General features: G+C 35.5%; 1 protein-coding gene across 3 annotated transcripts; it reads right to left on the reverse strand.

Moving 5' to 3' along the window:
- Positions 1 to 5811: 5811 nt before the first annotated feature.
- On the reverse strand, positions 5812 to 14388 carry LOC114354228 (SLC2A4 regulator-like). Of its 3 annotated transcripts, none has more exons than XR_003656007.1 (5): positions 14205 to 14388; positions 13892 to 14050; positions 13098 to 13185; positions 11286 to 12960; positions 5812 to 11094 (listed from the first exon to the last, which is right to left on the reverse strand). XR_003656007.1 is itself a non-coding variant. In XM_028306492.1 (4 exons), exons 1-4 carry the CDS (start codon positions 14240 to 14242, stop codon positions 12799 to 12801), a joined length of 447 nt encoding a protein of 148 aa, XP_028162293.1. In that variant the 5' UTR covers positions 14243 to 14388; the 3' UTR covers positions 11164 to 12798. The 3 variants fall into 3 exon arrangements, 1 of the variants encoding a protein (XP_028162293.1); XR_003656008.1 differs by lacking the exon at positions 5812 to 11094 and having other exon boundaries at positions 11164 to 11456; positions 12684 to 12960; positions 14205 to 14387; XM_028306492.1 differs by lacking the exon at positions 5812 to 11094 and having other exon boundaries at positions 11164 to 12960.

The raw sequence follows: 14388 nt of genomic DNA on the forward strand, positions 1-14388 counted from the left end.
CGATTCGCAAACCTAGATCATTCAAACTTTAGTCCCTACAAATATTATAAATGCGAAAGTAGACTGTCTGTGGTATGTTGTGCTTTCACGCCTAAACCACTGAACCGATTTTAATAAACTTTGGTACCTATAGAGATAGTTTGAGTCCCGAGAAAGTCCATAAGATACTTTTTAAACAGGGACGCAAGCGATAAAGTTTTTATGTTACAGGTAATATTACAAGCGGGTGAAGCTGTAGGCAAGAGCTAGTAATGTATATGGGTGTACAAGTTTTGCATAATAAAGAGGGACATGCGGTTAAATCATACCTGTGTCTAGACTTTCGAGATCGTTTGACTATATTACTTAAGGGCGAACTTAGCGAAGAGTTCACGGAATTTTGATTTATCTATGATGTAACTTTATCTAAGACATCTAACTAATCGTTGTGCCTAGACGTAATTGAAACCGACAAGCGAAAATTCTCACGATTCATCTAATGTCATCCTAACTATAAGACAAAACTAAATATAGGGGACAATTTCAGGGACCCAAATGTTTTCAAAGATCCAACAATATAACATAAAGTTTGAGAGCCAATGCGCTAGTCAAATGAACAGAAATCAAGATAGCGTTCTTTATTGCTAGTATGGAGGAGTGCCAAGGATGGGATTACTGCGCAGTGAGGCTCTACTCTGCAATTCGATACTATATCCAGCTTTACCTGTCTCTGTCACTCTTTACAAGGACCGGGAGACGTAAGGCTTCCCACTAGCAGGACCGATGATCGCAGGCCGCGGGAAACAGCGGGCAGCACAGGACATGTCATAGAAATCCTTGGGGTGGCCTCTGGCCAGCAGTGGACGCCATTTGGCTGAAACGACGAGACGACAACGAATTCTTTGAAGTGTCGTATTTATTTTGATGAAAGAGATGGAAACGACGCCACCCTATATCGAAACGGGTTTGCGAAATAGACCCCCGATCCGCCAACTTCAGTTGAATAAAGATGCGGAATTGCACGATGGTATATCTTGTACTAAATCGATATCGAATTGTTCTTCATAGGTCTTTATGGATTAAAGAAAAAGCAGAAATTTGGTACATAATTATATACAAATACGTACATACAGAGTTGACTCTTATTACTATTTTATTACTTCAGTAATTTCGTAGCCGTTCTCAATTTACATGGCCTCGTTTCAGTCCTCTAAGTTCGCGTTCGCCTTATCCATGTTTTGGATGTTTATTATTCTGAAACTAATTAATTACAAGCTCATCATATTGTAATCAATACTAGTTTAATAGATCTCCTCTTTGCTGTTGTCTAGATTTGAGCCCAGTTTAGTTAGGACATAGACTTAGTATCAATCTTATTTTCCAATGAAATAGGTTTCTTGTGTACACATACAACTTTTGTTTGTATCATGTTAAAATGCCTCGTAAAGTCTTAGACCTGGGCCATTAGATGAACTACTCGGGTTGTTGAAATGCCATTATTTCATCACTCTCACAGCCCTTGGCTGCTTTGGCTCATCACCTCTTCACCACAACATCAAAACGCGTCATCACCTTTTCCTCGGGCATATCCTCAAGTTCCCTGTAGGTTCCTTGACTTCTCTCTCCATTCGTACGGCCCTCTCCATGCGAGGACTCCTAGCATCCAGCACCAGAAACACCACGAAGAGAGTGGCCAGCAACATGTAAACAAACTTGTGATTTTCTTCCAACTGCCAAATGGTGTACGAAATAAGGTTCATAGTTCCTTTGACTATTCCCTCCCAAGTTTGTATTAGGTTGTCGTATCGAACGCCGTTTTCTGTGTGAAATTTTGCGGCCAAATCGTTTTGCATTGTGATAGTGGTTTTGACATTAATGTCAGGTTGGCAATGGGCACAGACTGTGGATCATTGTCAAAGTTTCGTAACGACAAATATGTAATGAAAAGGATTTAATACATTTCAGACGTTTGAAATAAATTATTTTTTTTAGATCCGGAAATACCTATTTTTCTAATACGAGTAGAATACATTTGTGTTTTCGAGGGGTTGAGTATTCTATTACTCCATGACAATACACATCACCACACACTCTAATGCTAAAGCTACTAACTTATGTACAAACAAATATAAAAATATTAGAAGCCATGTAACATCCTCTCTCCCAAATTAGTTGATCCTATATCCTCGCTTACCATATTTAATTTTAATACCCATATGATAATATTTTCCCATATTTGCAATTTAAATCCTGTTTCCTCAGAACTCATGAAAAATTCATAGCGTTTCCAAAGCATCGATCTCAGAGCAAACGCTAAAGAACGTCTAAATCCTACCGAAATCATCTAGAATTCCAGAGAATTCCTTGGATTCCAGACTTGTCCAGACGCTCTTAAAGTGGCTTTCCTTCGCCCATTAATATTAATAAAGTCGTCATGGTCCAGCCAGAGAGGCATGTCCTAGCTCCTGTGTAAGAAAAAAGCATAGAAGTGCTGAGCCATTCACATAAAGTTTATTAAAATAAAATACTTAGAAATGTATTCAGACTAAAGTCAGAAGATTTAGAATCTTAAGATAACTCTCCTATCATACAATCAGGTAAAATTGTACTACAATTATGTCGGTTAGTTAATTTTAAATCGCCCAAAAACAAAATATAACTGTACAGTTGAATCACTATTCTGTGCATTTAAAAAAATAATAATAGTTGTCTACCTATAAGCATACACACAGTTCCTAACAGTGCACTGCAGTGGTTAGATAACATATTCGAGCACCTTCAATTAAACTTGTAAGTGCGGCAAAGCTTAAACATGCTTCTAATTGGAAAGAATCCTTGGAATTTGGAAGGTCTATGTCCAGCTTGACTTTGGTTTCGTAGGTCCTTCCTAGATAGTATGTTAACTTCTATGCTTTAATCCTTCTCCTTATCAGGAAAGTCCTAGGACCCAGACAGAGGGCTATCGGCTATATTTGCATATTTGAACGGTAAATCTAGCGATCGTAAAGTTGCTATTATCGAAACCTTTTTGCATTGGTAAATCGTAATTCGGTTTCGGTAGCTTTAGTTCTAATCCCAATTTATGGCGAAATTAATATTCAGCTGGCGTACCTTATTTGTGAGTTATTCGTATATGAACTATGAAGTAAGGACTTGCGCTCATATTTAATTTGAGGCGATACACATAAAAGATTCTGTAATATTTACTAAATAGAGAGTGATAAATTTATTCACTTTGTGTGGAACTATTTTATCAAATTGGAAAATTATTTCATTATGGACTTAAAGCAGTTAAATGAGTTTCTTAGAACAAATTATTAAAATATCAGACTCAAGCTGTATTTTTAGTCTATGAATCATATACTTTTTTGTAAACGAATTTATTTGAATGAAAAATAAACCGTAATTATAGATGACCCACGCTGAACTGTCCCGCCAAACTCAATGACAGGGGGGCGCTACCATCGTTCAACTATATGGTTTCCAACATGGCAAAAATCTGAACCAGCNAACCCCCTATGTGACACTGATTAACATATTTTCATATTAAATTTCATATTTTCACAAAGCTTTTCAGTTTTCACACCCTCGACGTTTAAGGTACTATTAAATTTAAACAACCAGAAAAATATTGGGCAGTATTTTGCCTCAGGTCAAAAGGGAGAGTCGTAAAATCTTAACAGAGGTGTCATGGTTATAATGGGACCACCTGTGCTTCACATAATATCGCGGACAATATCATTACTGCAGTAATTTTTGGGCTATCTACGTAGCTATGTGAATACAACCATAGGGTTTATTACTGATTTTGCAACGAGTCATATCGCGTCAAACAATAGAGATGAGGAGATATCTTGGAAGAGAGTGCCATGCGGCATTAAGTTCGCCTTTTGTACTGCAATTTTTGGGGCGCAATAAAGCTTTTAATAAATCATGTGGCTACACCACCGCTATATCGCCGTAAAATGTAAGTACATCATTAAAAGAGACACATTTCTTTGAAAAGCACTTATGAAAGGTTTATTTTTGCCAGCGAAATTCACTAATTACCTGACCTAAACTGAGGTTACTTCTAGTTAAATTCACCAACTTCCTATCTGTAGCAAATATTGCCAAGTTCAAGACGGAATAGGTTAGGCAAAATGAATTAATCAAGTTGATTGTCGACGTACCCCGGCTTCCCTATTCTCAAGTGTCTCAAGGTTCGTGCCCCGAAACGGTATTAGTTTCAGGAACACTTCAAAATTCAGATCCGATTGCTTAATTAACACTGACAATGTGTATTTTTGCAGTTTTCTCTTGGGTATTTTTGAATCTATCAAGATAAGTGTGATATCAAATTCAATTATTTTATTTAGCTTGCTCAGTTTAATACAATAGCTCTCACTAAAAGCTTTTTAACTTACTCACCTCTTACAGATAATTGAAAAATGCATAAAATCAGTTATTGAAACCGCCAACCAATTTACTATTTTATTACAGCCACTAAAATTTTTTAAAGTTAGTTTTTACCCGACCAGGTTTACAGTACTAGAATGATGCGTTTAGAGAAATTGTGCTTTACCTACTTGAATACAGAGATGTTCATTTGATCATTAGAGTACGTAAGTGAGAAAAAAAGATGTTTGACATCAAATGACAACAAATTGAATTTTTGTGATATGCATGACAATAGGCTAGTTGCCTAAAAAAATTTTTTTAGTCCGTAATGTTTAATATCAAAAAATNAACCCCCGTATCGTAACCTTCTTATTAACATAGTATTTTATTCATTCTCAACTTTCTTTTTTCCTTCTGCTGAAAATAATGGGTCGTCCTAGAATAATGCCCGTATTCACAAACATCAGTATGAGGTCTCACAGTGCGCGTGGACGGTCACACACGAACCAATCAAGAGCTCTATTCAACGTTTTTGTGCGTTCGATTTGCTGCTTCACTTATGTAAGCAAGCATCGTTTGTGAATATGGGTATCAGTGCGTTATTCAATTAATTAATTAATTATTGTCTTGATAACCCATGGTTCTTATTAAGTCTATAAGTCTGGTCTGTGAGCACGTAGAATTTTGTCGCTGTCGCGACTGTGCGACGGGCGCCCGCAGTAAGTGTGCGAGCACGACAGCAACATAATTACGCCCGAGCGATAAGGATGGGTAGCTTGGGGTCATTGGACTAAATTGTACGTTCTCACAGACCGGGCTTTATAATATAAACTTACCTACGTCTTCCAAAATTAAATTTTTCCATTTTACACAAGTGACGACGACGCGACGCGACCTCTACAGACCTTTGCTACGCACATTTGGCTACGATAAGCTACGACTGCTACGGTAATGGCTACGGTTGTATCTCTTTCCGTGTCTATCTACGGCTACGACCATACACTGCTACGAATCGTAGTCCGTGGTAGTCGCGGTCGTAGTATCGTAGTTCGTAGCGTTTTATACGAACTTTTTCATCCATCAGGCTTTTTATTTTGTTTGGTATTTTTTAAGGAAATTAGACTGCTTCAACTTTATTGAATTTATTGCTGATTTACACTACTTAATTATTATCTTATCGATCATGGTCAGGTTGACTCAAAATTGTTACTAAACTCTTCTCTGCAATTTTGTTCATTTGTAGTAATCTGATTCTGACACTCGAACCTAGCCTAACTCATTTTTCTTTAATACAATTGTACATACTCGTAGTCGTAGTCAGCAGTATAAATAATTACTGAAAAGGATTTGAAGTGATTGAAACAAAATTTATTAAAATCTAAGTTTATATTTGTAAATATATAATCAATGAATAAAATAACACGTTTTGAAATAAATTAATTTAGGTCTAGAGTTGTTCCATTTAACATACTTCACCTCTGTTTATTTATATCTATAATATGTAGAACTACGATATAAAATATTTTGTTTTGACGTACTTTAAGGTAATTTCATGATTTATTTTACTTTGTTTTCAATCAGGGTAGAATTTGATGATGTTAAAGGGTACAATTACAACAGGTTTATCTAGTCATTCAACTAGTTCATTGAAAAGGAATGAAAAATAATGCCACCGTGATTCTAATAATCGAAATATATTTTTTAAGACACACAAAATCCATACTAAACTTATTGAGGTATAATATTTCAGGCAAACAGTGCACTAATATTAGTAGCACGTAACAAAATAATAACATTTCCTCTTAAAGATCCCTCGCCGTATAACATTTACTGAGTAGGTATACAGGCTCACAGTCAAATTTCAATCGAAAAATGCATTTTATATTTTTAACATTTAGGTTTGGGGTCTACGCTAAAACTAGGCGGGGTTGGGGCGCGCCCGATCTGCGCCGGCGCACGCAACAACAATCGGAACCGCGCACGTTTTAGCGTCGACTCCTTAGAGAGCATAGTGCGATTACGCTGTTTCATATTCATTTGTGAAGCTCACGATATTTTCTTTTGTATAAGTAATACTAACAACTTTGATTATTTAAAAGTTTTACATTCTCCAACATTTTCATTCAACACATCAACATAAACATTTCAATAGGTAATATCTATAATTCATAAAATCAATCATTTGGAACACATTCTGGACCTTTAGCATTAGGTACATTATGAAATAACATCGCCTAATCTAATTTATCAACACACAGTCACTTTCAACATTAAGATATAAATAATAATTCTAGAAATAATAAATAAAATTATTAATATCACAGTAGAGTAACTGCCAGCTAGTTTCATTTACTATGATTTTGATTGATCTGTACTTGAAAAGATGGGCATCATTGAGTGTGCGTGCTAAACTAGAGATTTAATCGACAAAATTATTTTACGAATCACAGAAATACTCATTAAAAATTCAGCTGACAGTCTCGGTAAAAACTGCTGTGATATTGACAACTAAACGATGAAGTACTTAATGAAGAATATTTTTATAATTCTCGAAACAACATTTATTTGATCATAATGTTGTTTGCAACCTTAAAACTACTGGTAACCATAATAAAGATGACGCATCGATAAATCCCGGCTCTAAGGGCCAACTATGACACTATACACTCTATTGAAATTAACATGGGAACATGTGAGAACAGTACAAGTCAATATAGATACATGAATGCATGAATATACGAGTAATACAACAATGAGACAAAATTTATTTGAGAGCAATAAACCAATGCGTTGAAACTTATAATATCACCGTAAGTAATACGAACTTAATATTAAGGTCCATTCAGTATACACAACTTGCTGGAGCACAGAGTAGATCATCGTGGAAAGAACAAAGGTAGGCAACACGATATTTACCAACCAAAAATTTGAAAGATTGAAAATCAAATGTGCTCCGACACGTTGTATGGTGAGTAGGAGATCTATATAATCTAAAGCAGGAGACATATTTTCATAAACTATGATTGCCCACATAAAGTTTCATATGTAACAGGATAGAAAATTAATACAGTTTATTTACAAATTTTAATATACGAATCGTATGAACCAAATTACGATTAAATAATTATTATATAATGGTACATTTTCGTAGATAATAAGATATTATAATTTATGAAACAATAGTATCGTAATTCTATATTTTATGTATGTAGAGAAAAATACATGCTAGTTAGGTACTAACGATAACTTCAAATTATTCTTTAACGTACTAAACATAGTGAAAAATAAGGAAGTATTAAGTATTTCTAATTTCACAATTTGTAAGGTTTACATATTGGGGAAAGTTTACCTCTGCGGTCAAATTGATCGTCTTTGAGTAACAAGCGGCGAGGCAGGGCTCGCCTACAAGTAGTAATATAATTATCCACTTTGAAAAGACCTTAATTATTGCGAATTTACATATTTACATGGTAAGGATTTACACAGAAACTAATACATATAACGTGATAGGCACAATTTACATAAATACAAAGTTGTTCTGAAACGAATATTCAACCATTTCACAACTTTGTCCCATTGCTTATGATTTACTAATCTTCCTTTTGAGTTATTGTGATGTTATTTTCATAACAGTATATTTTAGTTTATAACATGCTTGTTATAAACACAAATTAAGATATCGTAAATAACTTGTACAAGGCATTGATACTTTACATGGTATAATGAACGAATGATGTATGTATTTATGATCTAAGTACGGAACAAAGCGCAATATATTATGCGCCTTAAGATTTCACTAAGTAATGTCTAAAATAATGCAGGTGTATTAAACTAAGTATATGAATTATTGTGTCTTAAATTAAAAAGATAATAATGATAAACTATTCAGTATAAAAATTAATCAATGCGTCATTATGAGACGAAACCGAACAACACAATATTGAATAAGACTTAGAGGTCGACTAGCGGCCAGTATCGCGCGGGATCTGCGCGTAAGTCGAAAATACACATGTTCTTCGTTAACGCTGTTTTTTACAATTTTATTCTAAAATTTTAAAAGCCAACTTCAACTCAATCCTGAACAACAAAAACGGGGAAAAATTTGATCATAAATGATTAATTTACAATTATGCTCTTTTGTACTGATATGTTTACATTTTACTTTTGTTTAATATTATGACTTTGGTGTTGAGTGCATATAAATTGAGCAAAATTTTGGCTAAATAAATTAACAATTAAAATATTTACAAGTGGCTTAATAATAAAAAATAAATTGTCTTTATTAAAAATAATAAAATTCAACTAAGTCCTAAATAAGTTACATAAAATAAGAAAAATTCTATGATTTATGAATACGTAACTAATAGCTTCGAATATAAATTGAGATCGGTATACTTATTACGTTTATGAAACTACCGTGCGTCCGCGCAGACTGCACATTATTCGACGGATGTGTATTGGCGAAATGTAGACACGCTAGGTGTTTTGAGCTGGACAACACACATTAGCTAGAAGATCATTAATTCTACAGTATTACCGAATATTTATTAACCTATTCAGTGAAAATAATCCATACCATAACGCCAAAGATTACCAAGCTTTGCAAAGGATGAGCCACCAGAAAGAGCAACGGGAATGACCACACTAATATTGAAAAAAAAAACTAGCAATATCATGAAATAATTTGAGTCTTAGCAAAGCATTAGAAATCGCTCCATAATATTATGTTCAACTTCACTGTATAGAGAAATACAATTAATCAAATGTAACATAATTAACTATTGTATGTATCTAATATTATCTATTAAATACTATTATTATGACTTCAACTTAAAATATATCTATTCCTATATTAAAATCTATTCTGTTGTTAAATCTAGATCCTTACAATATGGCAGTTGTCAAATCGCTAGCTGAGTTGTTGCTAAAGATATTCGTACAAACTAACTTTAGTGATCATTTTGGTTTTTGGAGCGCGGTGTTTCGTTGCTTCAAACGCAAGTGAGTGATTTGCTAAAATGACAACATTTATGATGTTTTTATCACAACCATTATTGCAATGAAAATGTATATTTGGTAATATTCGCAGGTACGTCACGTAAAGTAATACATACATTAAACATATTTTCGAAGTGTTGTGTAATCCGAAACATTTCAGAGGTATAATACGCGATAAACACCCTGCAACATTTCAAATTTGAATTTTGGCAAGATATTTTCCTGATGTATTTTCGTTGTGATATATGATATTGAATTTATAATTAAGAAATTCGGTTCCAAAAATATGTCTTTGAAGCATATTAAAATAGAGTCTTTAATTTTTTGCTACGCATATATTTTTGACGGTTTTAATAGATAAAAATTACTTTGAATGTATGAGAATTTTCTAAATACTAACTTTCTACAAAATAAAACAATCTCTGAAATAAATTATGACGAGAACGCAAGACATATTTTATTGAAAATAGCTTTTATTATGCGTAGGAACATAATGTGTTCTCGTTACGGACAATCTTTAAATTGATGTCAGATCTATCTGTTATTATCTTATTGGCTGAGATCTAAATTACATAAATCGTGAATGTGGGCATTTCTTTATGAAGTAAGTATTAATATTTTTGATTGATCACAGTATCACATTTTGTAAACGGATTTATCACATGTTTGGTGAAACTGTTCCGTGAGCATTATCAATAAAGGTATATCTAATCCAACAGTTTCTTTAGTTTACGTATAAAGATAGCATTATTAGCGGGATCGCGACAACAGTGAACTAGGTGTTTGGTCTTTGTAAATTGACTGGTTGATTTTTACGATCTAATCTAACCTACGACTGCTTTCTGTACTTGCATTTTTTATTAAAATCAACGTTTATGCTTATGCCAATGCTACTCGGATTTTGTCGTTGCACCGGACTGTTTAGTTTCACGTTTGGTCACAGAAGTGCAATTTAACATAGTTGTGCGTTAATAAATCTTGTGAGTCAGCACCGGTTATAGACCTAGCAACGTCGCCCACTATTAATGACTCCACATGCCCAAGCTCTGCTCGTAGCATGGCCAGCATCAGCTTAAACTAAAATCGATGCATTAATTTGAAGTAACTACGGTTTAGGGTTTTACACGTCGACCTAGAGAACCTAAAAAGGAATTCTAACAGAACGAGTCATATAAAAATCATTAAAAATAATGTCATAATCTTGATTGGCACTTTGTTAACAATCTGTAATTTTGTAGAATTTTGGATTTATTAAAAATATTTCATATCGACTTATTACGAGTATTACGTAAGAAATCGAGTGTTGGTAGTAGGTAACTTACACATTGATCTGAAATACCGCGCTGTGATGTGCTCAACGCAAACAAGATTCGAACGTGTTTATTGCTTTTATTTATACTATCTCAATTTCCAAACACGTTATCCTAATAATGCCACCGTACAAAATAAATTTAAACGATCACATTAACTCAGTAAGTAACAATACTAATAATAGTTTTATATATATTTTACACATTGCTTGTAAAGTTTAACTTTATAATATATTCCTCGATATAATAATTACAATATTTATATTTACAAATTTAATCATCGTTTTATAATACTTACAATATAATATTGCAGCTCGCATCGCCTTCACTTTGTTTCATAGACTCTTTATGTCTCACATTCCGATTCTCATATCACATGTACAGTAGGCGGTATTGGACGTAGGTGCCGGTGTCGGTCCCAACCTTTCTATAAAGAAATGTCCAATATGTACAAATATCCATTCCGTGATCGCGCGGGGTCTTAACCGTGATGTTTCCGTCAATTTCCATTCTCGTGCATTCGACTCTGCTCCTTTATGTTAGTAGTCAAATATGAGATGTTTGCGACATTGGCGGTATATGCTTAATCTTTAGTCAAACTAGTCAAAAGAAACTTACATCGTTGCTTGGAATAGCTATCCGATTGGATAGTATTAGTTGTTCTCATCTCGCGGTCGCAATAAAGGCGCAGATGTCGCTTTCCTCGTCCGCGGCGGTCGGCAGTGCGCTTGCGCGTGGCCCGCGGCTTGCGAACGCTGCGCGTGCGACGCTGAGTATTGTCTTCCCTTTCTAAAGACAGATATGTTCATAAAATTTTAAATCTAATCTTTTACACTTTTAAGTAGTCTTTTAGTCGAATTGATTCTTAAAGATTAATTCATATACATAGTTTTGTTTCATTTATTATCTAATAATTCAGTCAATATACATTCATATTAAGTGATTAATATCACTGAAGTATTGTCGACTGGAATATTTTACCGAGTCGAGAATCAGCTGGGCGAGGGAGCGGGACGAGCGAGCGAGCGAGCCCTCGCGCTTCCCCGCCCAGCGAGGACAGTGTGAAAACATTTCAATGCGCACGACCACGTAGCACTTTCTAAAGCACATTCGAAAATGTGGACGGAATATACTGACTTCATAATGCTGGAATAGTTTTCTCTACTTGAAGCGTCAACGAAGCCAAGGACAGTGTACAAAAATATTACCTACTTGCATCTTACAGTAGCGACTATATCAAGAGTAGACACTTAATAGTGGTATTAATATAAAAATAATATTTTTCATTTAACAACTATAGATAGTATAGTATTTTTGGCTGAAAAAGTGTTTATCAGACTTAGAAACGAAAGTAGTTATAAAACTGTTGACAGTAAACGTTTATACCTAGTTGGAATTTATGTTTATTTGGATAGTAATCGCTACAATACGCAGCATGAATCTGATCTCAATAGTCTTCATGATTATTAATCTTACAGGGTGGAGACAACAAAACGACAATAAATAAAAACAAAGACTTATGATACTTTATTTCGGTCTGAAGTGTGAGGTCGTCACTGATATAGGTACCTACCTATTCTAATAGAAAATGGTAATATTGGAAAATTATATCCTGTGACTAAACTTTTGCATAAGTTAGATTGATTATGAATCTGCGAGTGACGTAACAAGTACGTTTATTGCGGTATTCTCGTCTCTACCATGTATATTAATTAGTATTAAGTTCATCTGCGCCTCGCGACATTTGAAATGTTTTCAGACTGTTCCGCGTCAGTCAAGCCTTAAACATAATCCTTAGAGCTAATATTCACAGTCTGCAGCCGAGAGCGACACACGACTCCGCTGTCACGTCACAGTAAAGGCGAATCTACTGCGCTACAAAAATACGTGGGCAATGCTGACAAAACGAGCCACATTTGAAGAGCAAAAATATGTCTCCTTCGCAATTCATATCCAATATAATGATTTATATTAGTGTTAAATTAACATTTTCAAATAAAAAGTTTTTATTCTAACTTATTGTAATCACGACTCGCACTCGGTGAGTTCGGCACTCGCGATTGTCTATTCCGCGAGGTCATCAGTAGCAGTGTCTGAGCGGCGTGTATCGCGCGCAGAACCGGCGCGCGCGCTAGTCGCCGAAGCGCGTGCAAGCCTTCTTCCACTTGCACTGGGTGCACCAGAGATCGCGTTGGTCCATGCCGTACACTTTGCGGCACTTTTTGTTGTCGGAGCGCGGCCGCCTGCCAGGGCTGCCCGGGGACCCGTTTGCACCAGAGAGCCTCATGTGCTTCTGTTGACAAATAAATAGAAATATGAATACATGGCCCTTATGTATTAGGGTGTCCGCTTCGTAGAGCGGAATATTCTAGGGTTTGCTTTCTCCAATTATTAAACAAAAGAGACAACACTTTATTAACGTGTACCTACCGGTGAATGTGAGTTGGACCAGGAATGCGATACAGGAATGCTTATAGGCCTCGCTGACCCGTTCTGCATGGTTGAGAGCAATCCTTGCCTGTAAAAACAAAACATTACCTCAATAATGTCACACATTTAACTCGGAGGTATCGTAGCAGTTACCGTAACCACAACGCATCCGGTTCTAAGTGGCATAGTAATAATATCTTAATATCCGATGCTATCATATCAGTGTATCAACAATATTAAGCCCGGAATATTCCTATCCTATGTGCAGGTACTTATGTGACTGTGAAACTGGTGATCGGGCCGGAACATAAGCCGGTTAGTTGTCCTTGCAAATGTACCGGCACCGGAGGGAAATTGAATTAAGTTACGTAGGTACATAGCTAGTACAGCCCAGTTAAATTACCGTCAATCAGTTATTGGGGTATAACTACTTGTCAGATTAAAATATTACATCTGTTTTATTAACTGGTTTTGTCGGTAAAATATTCGGTTCAATAATCAGTTATTACTAGAGTTTATTAATTCTACTGCGTTATTTTACACAGATTTGTCTGCTTAAATAATCTTGACCTCTCTTGTGAACTTGTAATCTTCTCATTATTGCGTTGTTCAAAACGAAACACGATTAAATTAACAAATAAGTATTTCTTGGAAAAGAGTATTTTTGGATTTAATGATACCTACTTGTTTATCTAAAAGTAATCGATAAACGCTACAAAACTGTGTCAATCCAATGTCAATAAGGTTCAATATTACAAAAGCGCGTCTGCGCAAATGTCAAAGATTGTACCAACCTAAATGAGCCAACGAGTTGCCTTTGGTACTCTGGGTCTTCGTGCGGTGGCCGGCACATGTCTCGGTGGGACAGCGTGGGTGGGGGCGCTGGTGTCGACACCTCGCGCTCTGTGTAGTAGAACTCCTCCTCATGGTCGCTCTCTCCCTCCTTCTTTGGCCTGCAAAGTATAATCGCTAATAAGTACAAACACTGTGAAGGGCCCGACCTTGAGGCGCTGAGTGCGCATTGTTAAAGTTTGCCTCTTGGGAAACGCGTTAGCTAACTTCGAGGTTAGGAAAACATGTCACAATATTATCAACAATATTGAATACCTTTTTTCTATCCAACGCTTGTAATCGAGATGTGACATGTTTTTCCAGTTGCTACTCTAGTTTTAATACAAGAAAAATCGATTTTAATGAGACGACCGTTTCAAATCGCTTTTGATTTGCGTTGAGTTTAGCATCGAGAGCGAGCGTGTCCCCGCGCCATCTTGAGCGCACGGCGTATTGTTCC

This window comes from Ostrinia furnacalis, unplaced genomic scaffold (genome assembly GCF_004193835.3).
Source record: "Ostrinia furnacalis isolate ACB-3 unplaced genomic scaffold, ASM419383v2 OfSCF1978, whole genome shotgun sequence".
NCBI classification, from domain to species: Eukaryota; Metazoa; Arthropoda; class Insecta; order Lepidoptera; family Crambidae; genus Ostrinia; species Ostrinia furnacalis.